General features: G+C 40.0%; 1 protein-coding gene and 1 long non-coding RNA gene across 2 annotated transcripts in view; both read right to left on the reverse strand.

Moving 5' to 3' along the window:
- Window positions 1-14,734, reverse strand: part of LOC116612520 — a 68,149-nt gene that overhangs the window by 14,589 nt on the left and 38,826 nt on the right. The window contains exon 5 of the mRNA XM_048727293.1: window positions 927-1,177. Within this exon, the coding sequence (XP_048583250.1) occupies window positions 927-1,177 (251 nt within the window). The remainder of the gene's footprint in view (window positions 1-926; window positions 1,178-14,734) is intronic.
- Window positions 6,797-7,601, reverse strand: LOC125563203. The gene is made up of 2 exons (XR_007308218.1): window positions 7,357-7,601; window positions 6,797-7,162 (listed from the first exon to the last, which is right to left on the reverse strand). It is a non-coding gene; the product is annotated as an uncharacterized LOC125563203 (long non-coding RNA).

The raw sequence follows: 14,734 nt of genomic DNA on the forward strand, positions 1-14,734 counted from the left end.
GTACAGAAACCACACCGCATCATTCCGACACGCCAAACACAGAAACTCCACGGAACTCAGCAAACACGTCTGGACTCTCAAGGACAGCATGATTGAGTACTTTATTTCATGGCGCATTCTTTCTTCCCACTCCACCTACAACAGTACCACTAAGCGTTGCAACCTCTGCCTCAAGGTAAAGCTGACGATCATCTGCCAACCCAAACTATCAACTCTAAATAAACGCAATGAACTCGTGTCCTCGTGCCGCCACAGAAACAAAGCCCTGCTACGAAACAATTAGAACTGTTGATCCCGTCACCGTTAAATTTTCGCGCTATCAATTTTTCACACGTTCCGCACGGTTAGCTTTCGCCCCGCATATTTAATGTAACTCGCTATTGTTCCTCTTACCGCCTTAGCTAAAACTATCAGTCTATAATCATGTAAATTTCAATGTTAATAGTATATATACGATGGTAGGAATATTCTCATTAAATCCCCTGATGAGTGGGCAACCACGAAACAGACCTGTAGGGAAACCTATGTAGTTTGTATTTTTCTCAAACCAACACTATACACCGCTCTACTTTCGAGTATTGAGCACTTTCTATGAAAGCCTTCAACCATCATTATATATATATATATATATATATATATATATATATATATATATATATATATATATATATATTTCTCGGATAGGAATGTACATATCAAGGGTGGGGTTAGGGGGTCCGACAAGCTGGTCACGTGATCTGTGAAATCGTTGACGTCGTCAAAAACAGAAATATAATAATATGAAATATTTCTTTAATTTTCAAGCGAGGATATGCAAAGATTTGGTCGTTTTGATGTCCACTACTAGGCAATGACTAAGTCGATGTATATATTATCATCTATCTATCCACAACCTTCCTTCAAAGGAAAATAAGAAGGATACAAACCTTATATTCCCTAGTCTCGTTAATAAACACTTGCTCCATAATCCAACGGTCCCCTCGATCTCCTGACTTGAGCCACGCTAAGGTTTTACGACCGCTGACTGTGACGTACACGAGAACGAGGCTCATACCCTCGCCGTTCAGGTTACTAAAGAATGTCATACACTTAGGACCCGTCATCAGGGGGCTGTGCAGGCGCGCGTAGTACCCTTTCCAGTATAAAGAGGCTTCACTATAGATGTACCAGCCTTTGCCTGGTGATGAAGAGTGAGATATGCATATTCTTTGATTATCGTCATTATCATTATTACAAACAGAAACACTATTATCATCATCACTATCTTCACCAAAAACAACACCACCATCACCACTATCATCACCAACACCTTCATTATCACTACCGTCAGCAAAAACAGAACCATCATCATCACTATCATAACCAAAACTATTATCATCACTATCATACCAATAACAACACCATCATCATCACTGTCATCACTATTATTTCCAACACCGTCATCATCACTACCATAACCAAAATAATTATCATCACCAATAATAACAACATCATCATCACTTATACGCGAAAGGAACTGAATAAATTATCACTTAGCGGAACGGTTGTTCGTTTAGAGGTGAAGAATCGGAAAGTAAATGGCACGCTTCGGAACAAAAGGACTTGTTTGCCTTTTTAAAGTCCACAAAGGACCTGATTGGTCCTAATTGACCCAGCGACTCAGAGATCGAAGCCTCTCGAAGCCAAATGAAAAGGGAGAAGAGGCAACGACGTACAAGTAATGGCGTCCCGTCGTTTGGCATGTAGTGCACGTTTGCTGAGCAATTCACCGCGTGGCTCAAGAGCAGTGAAGGGGGCTGCAAAAGTGACCGAGAAGCTCAGCAACTGGTTAGCAAATGCTTGAGGATTCTGAATTTTTAAGGCGAGGGCGAAGATCATCTAACATTAGATATTGTGGACTTTTGCTTGGGTTCGCGTAATCTTCTTTTAAAATTTTCCGATTCAATGCAATGCGAGAGGCAGTTGGGTCATGCCGGTCGAATCGGATTGCACAGCTAGTCACCTACAGGAATGTAAAGCGGTTCTTAGAGGGCTGTCTATGAATAACTTTACAGGAGAAAATAAAGACCAAGACAGCGTTTTGTATTGGTGGCTAAAGTACCTTTGGATGTGCAGAAAGAGTTAAGGAATTGATGATATAGCTTGTCAATGATAAAGTTTAATAACAAAGCACATGCAATGTGTGCACCAGCTCTAATTCAACTATCAGGTATATGAAATAACAGTAAACAACCTCTGAATACACATTTGTGATTATATTCTGCAGTCCTTTAAATATGTTTTCACTGGATTTTCACAGGGATTTTTCACAGGCTCCTTCACATGTTTGTCAATATAAAAACTTTTTAAAAACGATTTTTTGGCTTTTTTTACTACTTTAAACTTTTGAAAATAACCGTCTTCACAGGTTTTTTTCAGATTGGAAACCTCTGTTCTCAGACTCATTAAATTATCCATGTGTGCATCAGCTAACGAGTAGAGAGAATATTGGTTACATGCAAGACCAGAGTGAAGTTGGTTCCTTATTCGCAGTTCCTTTTTCGTCTGTTTCCTTTTTCGCTCAGTTCCTTATTCAAATCCGGGGGGGTACTTACATGATACCTTTTTTAAAAGGAATTAAAATTAAAATTCGAGTTGAAACAGTATTTAGGCATAACAGTCTATTCAGAACAAGTCCAACAGCATTTTCGTCGGGTAAATTTGGATGCTTTAACGTGCTCGCTGCTAAGCGGAGCTGTGAACATAAGACTCTATCTGCTACAAAAGGTCAAATTACGCAATGCGTGCAATCGCTTTCACAAATGAATCTAGACCTTGCTAACAAAACCACAATTTGACAGATAGTGTTTGTTGTCAAATAACACCTTGGCTACTAGATAAGGCTCTGACAAAACAAATAGATTAGTGCAGTGACACGAATAGGGAACTGTTCCTTATTCAAGTTAGTTTTCGCGAATAAGGAAATGGAATCTCCCAACGTCCGATTTCGTTTTACGACTTATCCGAATAAGGAATAGACTATGAAGAGGATTGTCAGTGTTTGCTCATCATTTCTCAATAACTCCCGATTTCGCTTTAACGACTCCTTTCGAAAGAGTTCTCGAAAAAGGAAATGGTATTTCATAACTCCCGATCTCGTTTTAACTACTTATCCGAATAAGGAATAGACTAAAAACAGGGTTTTTTTTATATTTTCTAAACATTTCTCGAATAAGTAAATGGAATCTCCCAACGTCCGATTTCGTTTTACGACTTATCCGAATAAGGAATAGACTAAAGAGAGGGTTCTTTAGTACTTTGTAAACATTTCCCGAATAAGGAAATGGTATTTCATAACGCCTGATTTCGTTTTACGACTTATCCGAATAAGGAATAGACTAAAGAGAGGGTCGTTTGTGTTTTCTAAACATTTCTCGAATAAGGAAATGGTATTTCACAAAACACACAAACACTGACAATCCTCTTCATAGCTTATTCCTTATTCGAATAAGTAGTTAAAACGAAATCAGGCGTTATGAAATACCATTTCCTTATTCGAGAAATGTTTAGAAAACACAAACGACCCTCTTTTTAGTCTATTCCTTATTCGGATAAGTAGTTAAAACGAAATCTGGCGTTATAAAATACCATTTCCTTATTGGAGAAATGTTAAGAAAATACTAAAGAACCCTCTCTTTAGTCTATTCCTTATTCGGATAAGTCGTAAAACGAGATCGGGCGTTATGAAATTCCATTTCCTTATTCGAGAAATGTTTAGAAAACACAAACGACCCTCTTTTTAGTCTATTCCTTATTCGGATAAGTAGTTAAAACGAAATCAGGCGTTATGAAATACCATTTCCTTATTCGAGAAATGTTAAGAAAATACTAAATAACCCTCTCTTTAGTCTATTCCTTATTCGGATAAGTCGTAAAACGAAATCGAACGTTGGGAGATTCCATTTCCTTATTCGCGAAAACTAACTTGAATAAGGAACAGTTCCCTATTTGTGTCACTGCACTAATCTATTTGTTTTGTCAGAGCCATATCTAGTAGCCAAGGTGTTAATTGACAACAAGCACTATCTGTCAAATTGTGGTTTTGTTAGCAAGGTCAAATTCCTTCTACACGCGTACGTAGTCAAGTAAAGCGTGAATATTTCTCCTCTAAATATATTAATGCGTTTGGAAAGAAAGCCCAAGACACAAATACATTTATTAGATGAGAGGTAAATTTCCTCTCTTTTGCTAGATTCATTTGTGAAAGTGATTGCACGCATTGCGTAATTTGACCTTTTGTAGCAGATAGAGTCTCATGTTCACAGCTCCGCTTAGCAGCGAGCACGTTAAATCATCCAAATTTACCGGACGAAAATGCTGTTGGACTTGTTCTGAATAAACTGTTATGCCTAAATACTGTTTCAACTCGAATTAAAAGGTATCATGTAAGTACCCCCCCCCCCCCCCGGATTTGAATAAGGAACTGAGCGAATAAGGAAACAGACGAAAAAGAAACTGCGAATAAGGAACTAACTTCACTATGGTACATGCAAGGGTCTTGATACCCTGTGAAAACCCAGATGAACATCACTAGTGATTTGGATATGTGTTCAAAAGCGATGTTCATTTGGGTTCTCATTGGAAATCAAGAACCGTTTATAGAGCAATAACAACATCAATGATGACTTTATTAATTATAATTTTAACCCTATTCAGACCGGGCTTTTGGGGGCTTCCTCTGACCGGGGGGGTCTTGGGGGGCTCTTTCGGCCCCCCATCCGTAACTTTTGAACCATTGGGGCTATTATGACCAGCTTTTCAAAGAATCATTATCTGACAAAGAGGAACAAAATGGTATATTTTGTTGCCATAGCAACACAATATAACGTCATTATGATATCATTAAAAGACATATGGTTATAAATAGCCTTTCTTTCGGAAATTTTACATAGAACATCCAAAAGCCAAATAAGTTATCATAATCACTTCGTATTCAATAAGCGACCAATATTCTTCAATATAATTGTCTTTGTGATATCACGATGACGTCACTTCCTCTGACCTGCGGGGGGGGGGAGGCTCTTTCGGCCCCCCCATCCGTTACTTTTGAACCATTGGAGCTATTATGACCAACTTTTTAAAGAATCATTATCTGACAAAGAGGAACAATATGGTATCACAATATGACATCATTATGACGTCATTTAAGGACATATGGTTATAAATAGCCTATCTTTCGAAACTTTTTCATAGAACATCCAAAATCCAAATAAGTTATTATAATCACTTCGTGTTCAATACGCGACCAATATTCTTCAACATAATTGTCTTTGTGACATCACGATGACGTCTTTTAACGACACTAAATTAATCTGAAATACTCAGCCAGATATTCAGGAAAAACCGAATTCGAATGAGTGTTGTGTTATTCTCGAAGGCGTCATTCCATAATTCCATAATCCTGTTTACTTAACTCAAAGTCCCGCGATCAACATCCGGGAACTTAGTTTTACAACTTTTCCCTCTAATTAGCATACAAGAGTGTGAGTATCATTATCGACGTTTTATCTGAGATTTATCCGTATTTATATCAACTTTATAAGCGTTTATTCTAAATTATGCATAGTTGTAAACTATGCTAAGATTAATTACGAAACCTTGGCTTCCTTCGAAGAAGGCTAAGCGAGGAAGAAAGCCCAAAACATAGAGTTGACTCCGTTCGCGGTATTTTTAAGTTTTCTGCGCTCTTTTTTTCTTCGGTGCAAGCTCGCTTCGGTCTAGGCATCTTCCTTCCCTTGCAAGACTACAATCTTCAACAAAAGTAAGTGGGACACTTCCCATACGAACAACCGCCAACCCTCTCCCCCCGATTAACATTGGTTAGAGGCGATTTTTCAGCTCAAAACACAAGCAGTAGCAAGGTGATCATTTGCCCTCCAACATTGAGGAAGGGGGAGGGAAAGTGTCCCATTAGTTTTGTAATATATTGTAGTCTCGCAATGACATTTGAGCACCTAAAGAGTTTTCCCGCTGCGTGTACAGCGTGCAATGTGATTGGTTGCCATACGCGGTTCATTTGCTCTTCGTCTGTCATTAATGTCACGCTGCCTCTAATGTTAAACAACTTTAATCCCCGATATCTTGCAATCAAATTCCACGCCATCTTACTCTAAATATCTTACTATAAATTTTCCTGCATATGTTAGAAGGTACACTTCTAACCGCCCGATTCCTGCGCAACTTGGCAAGCGTCTAGTATAGATATTGTTCTGTCACACCGTGCCGCGGATAATCAATAGCTTTTTTTTGCTACGGATTTAATTAGCGCGTTGTATCCAAAGAAGCAAAATTATTCCACGAATAATTTTGGCCCTTGATTATTAATCAGCGAGGCTGTGTGACGTCAAATGTAGACACTGTTTGTCACTTCAGTACATGAAGACAGATATAAAGCAGATCCCGGGGGGTTACGCGCTTTTGGTGTGCATAAATAATTCGCATGTTTAAAAATGGTCGATTTCGCACTTCGGACAAGGCAAAAGCACTTAAGAAGCGCTCCGCTAATCCATTCAAGATGAAATGCAATACTCAAAAAAATGATTTTTCAATAATTTGTCTATAGACTTATATTTGTCTCCTGATCACAAAAATGTGGTTTTTTTTAATCGAACGAATATTAAATATTTTATGGATTTTCCTTATTTTTCTCGGCTTGACCCCGAGAAACACTACACAATTTGAACCAAGTATCGCTACCTGCAGTGCAAAAAATAAACAGCGCAGAAACACAACAACACCACAGGAGGCAACCAGGATATGTGTTCTCAATATTATTTTAATCTCGGCTTAATCCAGTTAAAATAGAATATTTGACAGATTTTCTCAAATATAGCCTCGCATCCATCATTTTGCACGATCGTCAAACCGACAAATTGAGGCCTTAAAAATCGCATCTGGTACATTGCTCTATCAAAAATGGTCATTTTTCCTGAAAAGACAGTCACTTACTTGCCTAGAATCTGAAATAAAATTTTGGGGATAATAAAATCCGGAGCGCTGAGAGCGCCAAGAAGATACAACACTTCACAGGCAATTGACCTTCCAACTTGGGCTAACTATGACACCAACTGCTGAATTCGCAGGGAAATTTGGCTTTTACAGAAGCTCTCTCCTCGATACAATGCTGAAAACAAATTTAAGGACCAATAAATATGTGTGTTATTACTTGCATTCTTCGTTGTGCGAGATGATTTAGAAAAAACACGTATTTGAGTGATAATTTGAATATATTATAACTAGTCTTGCGTAATATTTGTGTCCAAAGAATTCGCAACATAGATCAAAACAACAAGTTAAGTGGTATTAAATTTTCCTTACCTCAGCTTGGGAAAGTTCTTGATAGGCATCGTTTTTTGTCAATGCTTGTTCCTCTACAAACGCATAAAAACGCTGTTTAACTCGCTTCGGCTTGCGATCTCGGAATGTTTTTCATGGTGCTTCCACGTGACCGGCAGCGCACACAGGAATCCCAAAGTTTCTCAAACACAACGCAAAAAAAAGAAGAGAAAACAGAAAGAGCAACTCATCAAAAAATCTGATTCCTTATTTTGGAATAGAATAAAATAAATAATGTCCAACCGTAAGGATCGTTCGAAATTGTAAGCAATCGAAGTTATCGAATGATGGATTTTATTCCTTTGCAGGGCGGAAGTTACATATCTTGTGTGAAATTGACAGTTGGCAATAAACAGATAGTTTTTCATACCAGTGCCAGGTACGTTCTATAAGTTTTTATACACTGGTCTCTTCTTGCTGTCCGTTTTGCAAAGTTTTAATGAGAATATGGCTTTTTGCTCATACTCTCAGTTCGTAGGCGTTTTTCGCTAGTGAATATCACAAACTGCACTTAAGATATCAAGAGGCATCTCCGTTTTATCGCTAAATTGCGAAGCAAAGCTGCTTCTGGCAAGTGCAGGTAAAACAATTTTAACATTGACGCTCATGACTAACCACTTTTTTAAAACATACAGTTTGATTTGCTGCCCAGGTTTGTTTAACCTTGAAGGAAAATGCACAAAGCTCCCTATCTGCCCAAGCCATCGCGATGCAGATGGCGCATCAGATGGCGCAGTAATCGTAAGAACTGCTGCTGCGGAACGTGGGATATCCGTGGACAGCGCCAGATCCAGATTTTCCTGTTTACAGAGCCATATCCCCCCGTGGACAGCGCCATAGCAAGAACCTTCGAACCATACCCCACCGTGGACAGCGCCCGAACCTTTTCCCCCCGTGGATAGCGCCAGAGCCGGTACCCCCATGGACAGAGCTAGAGCAAGATCCCCCCCCCCCCCCCCCAACCCCCGTGGACGGCGCCAGAGCAAGATCCCCCCATGGACAGCGCCAGAGCAAGAAACCCCCGTGGACGGCGCCGGTTCAAGATTTCCTTGTTGACAGCGCCAGAGCCAGATACCCCCGTGGACATCGCAAGAGCCAGATCCCCCCGTGGACAAGAGCAAGATCCCCCGTGGACAGCGCCAGAGCCAGACCCCCCGTGGACAGTGCCAGAGCAAGACACCCCCCCCCCCCCCCCCCCCCCCGTGGACAGCGCCAGAACCAGATTTCCTTTTGACAGTGCCAGGGCCAGATACCACGGTGGACAAAGTCAGAGCCAGATACCCCGTGGACAGCGCAAAAGCCAGATCCTCCCGTAGACAAGAGCAAGATCCCCCCGTGGACAGCACCAGAGCCAGATCCCCCCGTGGACAGCGCCATAGCAAGAAACCCCCGTGGACAGTGTCAGAGCAAGATCCCCCCGTGGACAGCGCCAGAACCAGATTTCCTTATTGACAGAGCCAGAGCCAGATATCATGGTGGGAAGCGCCAGAGCCAGATACCCCGTGAACAGCGCAAAAGCCAGATCCCCCCGTGGACAGCGCAAAAGCCATATCCCCCCGTGGACAAGAACAAGATCGCCCCGTGGACAGCACCAGAGCCAGATTTCCTTGTTGACAGAGCCAGATCCCCCTCCCCACCCAGTGAACAGCGCCAGAGCCAAATACCCCATAGAGCGCTAGATTCTTCCATGAAGATCTGATTGTGTACTGTACAGAATGATTTCCTCTGTGACATACGTTTATTTTGGGGGCTTTCAAACTATTGTGATATTTTGTGTCCGTTTTTAGAAAATTACTGCTATCAGTTTTTGTTAATATATTTCGGATACAATTTCACAGCAATGACTAAGGGCAATATCATAAATTGTATCTACCCAACCTGAAATAAATTTGTTAGTATCAATGTGTCCTAATTGTCCTATCCATCCTTGTGAATAAAACCGTTATGGTTTTTCTGTGGCATGTCACATGCTAACATGAATAAGCGCTGTTCCAACAATAATCAACCGTAGTTGAGTTAGGTCTTCGTAGAGGAACGGACATTGATAAAAAACGATGCCTATCAAGTGCTTTCCCAAGCTGAATGTCACGAATTGTAGGTTTTAAAAAGTATTCATATTGCGTCAATGTTGAAAATGTTTTACCTGCACCGGCCAGAACCAGCTTTGGTGAATCTCTCACACCCAAGGAACGGAGATGCTTCTTGATATCTTGTGTGCAGTTTGTGATATTCAGGCACCGCACTATACCAGGGTTGTCTTGACTAGCGCAACACGCCCCGCCTAGGAACTGAGAGTATGAGCAAAAAGCTATATTCTCACTAAAACTGTGCAAAACGGACAGCAAGAAGAAACCAGTGTATAAACACTCATAGAACGTACCTGGTACTGGTATGAAAAACTATGGGATTCCTGTGTGCGCTGCCGGTGGAAGCACCATGAAAAACATTCCGAGATCGCAAGCCGAAGCGAGCTAAGAAGCGTTTTTATGCGCTTGTAGGGGAATAAGCATTGATAAAAAGCGATGCCTATCAAGTACTTTCCCAAGCTGAGGTGAGGAAAATTCGATACCACTTAATTTGTTGTTTTGATCTATGTTACGAATTGTCTGGACACAAACATTACGCAAGACTAGTTATAATCTATTCAAATACGCATTCAAATACGTGTTTTGCCTTAATAATCTCGCACAACGAAGACTGCAAGTGATAACACACATATTTGTTGGTCCTCAAATTTGTTTTCAGCGTTGTTTCGAGGTGGGAGCGTCGGCAAAAGCCAAATTTCCCTGCCAACTTAGCTGTTGGTGTCACAGTTGGCACAAGTTTGAAAGGTCAATAACCTGTGAAGTGTTGTATCTTCTTGGCGCTCTCAGCGCTCTGGATTTTATTATCCCCAAAATTTTATTTTAGATTCTAGGCAAGTAAGTGACTGTCTTTTCAGGAAAAAATGACCATTTTTGATAGAGCAATGTACCAGATGCGACTTTTAAGGCCTTAATTTGTCGGTTTGACGATCGTGCAAAATGATGGATGCGAGGCTATATTTGAGAAAATCTGTCAAATATTCTATTTTAACTGGATTAAGCCGAGATTAAAATAATATTGAGAGCACATATCCTGGTTGCCTCCTGTGGTGTTGTTGTGTTTCTGCGCTGTTTATTTTTCGCACTGCAGGTAGCGATACTTGGTTCAAATTTTGTAGTGTTTTTCGGGGTCAAGCCGAGAAAAATAAGGAAAATCCATAAAATATTTAATATTCGTTCGATTTAAAAAAGAAACACATTTTTGTAATCAGGAGACAAATATAAGTCTATAGACAAATTATTGAAAAATCATTTTTTGAGTATTGCATTTCATCTTGAATGGATTAGCGGAGCGCTTCTTAAAATTAAGCGCGTATACAAAATGATTATCTGAGGAGGAAAGTACAATCATTAAGCTTTAAATTGATGTATAGTTTATTGGCATTTGCTTTAATCCGACGCGAGCGCGAGCGAATTTGCCAGGACGATCGGGATAATTACAGCTTGGTTCTGCGGTATCCTTCAGCGGTCTGAGTTCGTCGAGATTTCTCGGAAAAATGAAGTTTGGGCGCCCTAGCTCAAAATTAAACTGGTAATAGGTATGGATGACCATGGTATCCTGTGAAAGTTTGAAGCAATTTGGATAAATATTTTTGGAGATAGAAGCCGAAAAGTAATTTTTCGTCTCCCGCACCCGGATTTGAGACAATTTCGTGGTTGTTAGAAAAAGACTAAAAACCGGTTCGCAACGCGTGATAAAACAACTGCAGCTTATATAAACCTAAAGATTAGATAATAAGGAACTCCCAGGCTGAAAGATAAGCTGTTGTTCTGTCAGCACCTTATTATTTTACGCGATTTTATTTTATTTTATGTTTTTAGATGACTTTGAAAAGCCTTGAAATAATTGTGTAATATCGCCGATGAGATGTGGATTTGGCAAAAATGTTTGCATTCATCGAAAAGAGCATCTTTTCTACTTTTGATATGTGAAATAAAATTTAGGGGCAAATAAAATCTGACTTTTTTACAAGCCGAAATATGACCCCCACTTGACCCTAATTATAGTCAAATGCCGACACTCACTTTTTAATGCCTCGCTACCAAAAACTTACCAATAACAATTTAAACTCCCCCAAAAAAGGGATGCAATATAATTCTTGAAAATACTGGTATTTAATCAAATATTATTGTCTCTCTGATGTTTATATGCTTTTCAAGATTATATTTCCATAATATTCAGCATGCATGATAATTATTATCGGCACTAAAAACTTCCGGTTCTTTATTCTTCCGCTTCATGAACATCTCCAAACTTTTTCCCAGGAAAGTTATTCTTAAATCGTCCTATATTTATTTCTATCCATCCCTCATTCTATAAGCATTATGATATTTTCTTTCGTTCCCTACTTTCGTGGACTAGAAACGCGTACCATCTTCTGCTGTCGTGTTGTTATGCAAATTCGAGGAGTTAATTTATTCAATAAACGTTCATACAAAGAAATCAAGAAAAAATAACAGTTGAAGCTTTTCTACTATTGTTTATGATATAACCAACCAATTTCCATTCCCCAGGTAAATTGAGTTATAAAACGAAAGTAAAAACAATTACAGTTGATGCTTTTTACTATTGTTTTCAATACTACCAAAAAAATTCCATTCTTGTCAGGGAGCATATGTCCAAAAAAGCTCCCTAGGTAAATTTTGAGGTTACTTTTCTGTTTTCATTTTTTCGCGCGTTAACTTAGGGCCTAATCGCACTAGGAGGATAAAGTTTGTCTGGCCGGGATAAACAGCCGTCCAAATTTTGTCCTAGCCAATCGATTGGCTTGTTAACCAGTAAAAAAATCGCTTTCACTATTCACTTTACCGGCATACTACAAGCAAGACAACGCAGGATTCTATCATTGCGCGTAAGGTGCAGTAAACGCTTATTGCAGGCAGGTAATTACTCGCTATAAGCGCTTCTTTACTTTGACAAAGTCTCAGGCAGGAGATCATAGGACTAGAGGACTGAGGAGGGGGGAAGGTGTGGCTTGCTCAACCATAGGTACCATTTGGAAAAAGAATAATATTTGAAAAGCCTTCAATAAGGGGGGGGGGGGGGGGGGGGGGGGCGTTCACCCGGTGTATTATAGCCACCATCTTGGATTTGAGCAAAAATGAAAAACGAGGGGAGTGGGAGGGGAAGAGGAGAGAGAGAGAGAGCCTTCAAGCCGCATCCTGACCAATCGATTTCAACGTTTCCGGACTCGTTCAATGACGGTGAATTCGATGACATCAAGCGTGCTGTCGAGCGCAGGGCGAACGCCGCTGAGCCAGAACCCGCAGTCAGCAGCGAGGAAGAGCCTACCACAAAGCTATTCAGCTGTCCAGTGCGTGAAAGGCTGTACACGCTTGGCTTGGTTAGACCAGCACACACTATACGGCAAATGCGAGTTTGCCAAAGAAGGGGAATGCATATCTTTGCCCGGGGGGGGGGGGGGGGACTCTCTAAAAATGTAGACGGGGTAATCGTCATATCTTTTAGGGTATAAAATTTCTACCAACTGCCATCTCTTAGGGGGTGTTGGAGGATTTTTCAGATTTTGCTATCTCTTAGGGTGTAAAATTCGACCAACTGCTATTCCTAAGTGGGTGTTTTAAACGTTATTTTTTTCCATTCTGTTATCTCTTAGGGTATAAAATTCGATTAATTGCTATTCCTAAGGGGGTGGTAAACTTTTTTTTTTCGATTCTGCTATCCCTTAGGGGCAAAAATTTTCCATCTCTTAGAGGAAATAATTTCTATTGACCACGCCTAAAGTGCCATCCCTAACGGGTTACAATCAATTTTGCCGACGATCACCCCCGTCTGTTTTTATCGGAGTCCCCCTTCCCGGCAAGCTTGGCTACCACCAAAAAGTAGTCTGGGGGAGGAGGGGGGCGTACCATTAATTGGGAATGAAGTGATAGAATCAACAAGCTGCATCTCTATACAGGGGAACGCCGATTAAATCAGCGAGTTCCTATTACCGGGCCATGTACAGGTGTATTCCGTACGAGAGCTGCCATCCTAGATGAATGCCAACTAAATCACCCAATAGAAGCGAACGGCATCGACTTGTGCCACTTGTACTCCAGGTCCAGACTCACCTTTCTTTCAGTGGCCACCCTTCCCACTATCTCACCTGGAGCTTCAAGTGCCCGGAGCAACCCGACGCAAAGCTTCTTTTGTAGCCACGCTAGTGGATGTTATTTAAAGATGTAGTGGCGCAAAATAAATCCACGATTTCTTGGGTCCCGATTATATTTTTTTTCATGGTTACATGAAATAGATTTCTGAGTCGGTAATCCTGTGTTCTGTTGTGAAGACCAGAGTAAGTTTTTACACTTCAATACTCTCTTTTACTAAAAAAGGAGAACAGCTTACGGTGAGAGGCCTCAATATCGCAAATGTCTCAGCGCTCTTGCATAATTTGTATTTTTATTTGATCAAATTTATATTGTAGTTGAACAAAGGCTTTGAAAATAAGCGAATTTTGACAATTTGATCAAGATTTTTGTTTAATTACAATTTAAAACTGTACAAAATTCTGCCAGTATCGCTTGTTAATTAAATAAAAACATGCAAAACTCTCATTTTCTTCTTTTGGACGTTTTTCTTTTTAATAAGTAATTATCAGAAAAGTCTTATTGCAGTCATGGTGAGGTATTTTATGCTTGTCGCTTTGTTTGTCACGCATGCATGGCAGCAAACAAAATCACGCGAGCCTAAAAATCGCAATTTAATGCAATAAATGCTATGAAATTATTACCATTAAATTTTAGTATTGCCGACAGTATATTTCTTTTGTTTTGAGCGCTCTTTCTTGTTTTTCTGGAGATTTGAAGGCGTTGTTTGAATGCGGAAAACCCGATACAGTAGTCGGCATTTGTTTATAATTAGGGTCAAGTGGGGGTCATATTTCGGCTTGTAAAGAAGTCGGATTTTATTTGCCCCTAAATTTTATTTCACATATCAAAAGTAGAAATGATGTTCTTTTCGATGAATGCAATCATTTTTGCCAAATCCACATCTCATCGGCGATATTACACGATCATTTCAAGGCTTTTCAAAGTCATCTAAAACATAAAATAAAATAAAATCGCGTAAAATAATAAGGTGCTGACAGAACAGCTTATCTTTCAGCCTGGGAAATCCTTGTTATCTATTCCTTAGGTTTATATAAGCTGCAAATGTTTTATCACGCGTTGCGAACCGGTTTTAAGTCTTCTTCTAACAACCACGAAATTGTCTCAAATCCGGGTGCGGGAGACGAAAAATTACTTTTCGGCTTCTATCGACAAAAATATTT

The sequence above is a fragment of the Nematostella vectensis genome, chromosome 5 (genome assembly GCF_932526225.1).
Source record: "Nematostella vectensis chromosome 5, jaNemVect1.1, whole genome shotgun sequence".
Taxonomy (NCBI): domain Eukaryota; kingdom Metazoa; phylum Cnidaria; class Anthozoa; order Actiniaria; family Edwardsiidae; genus Nematostella; species Nematostella vectensis.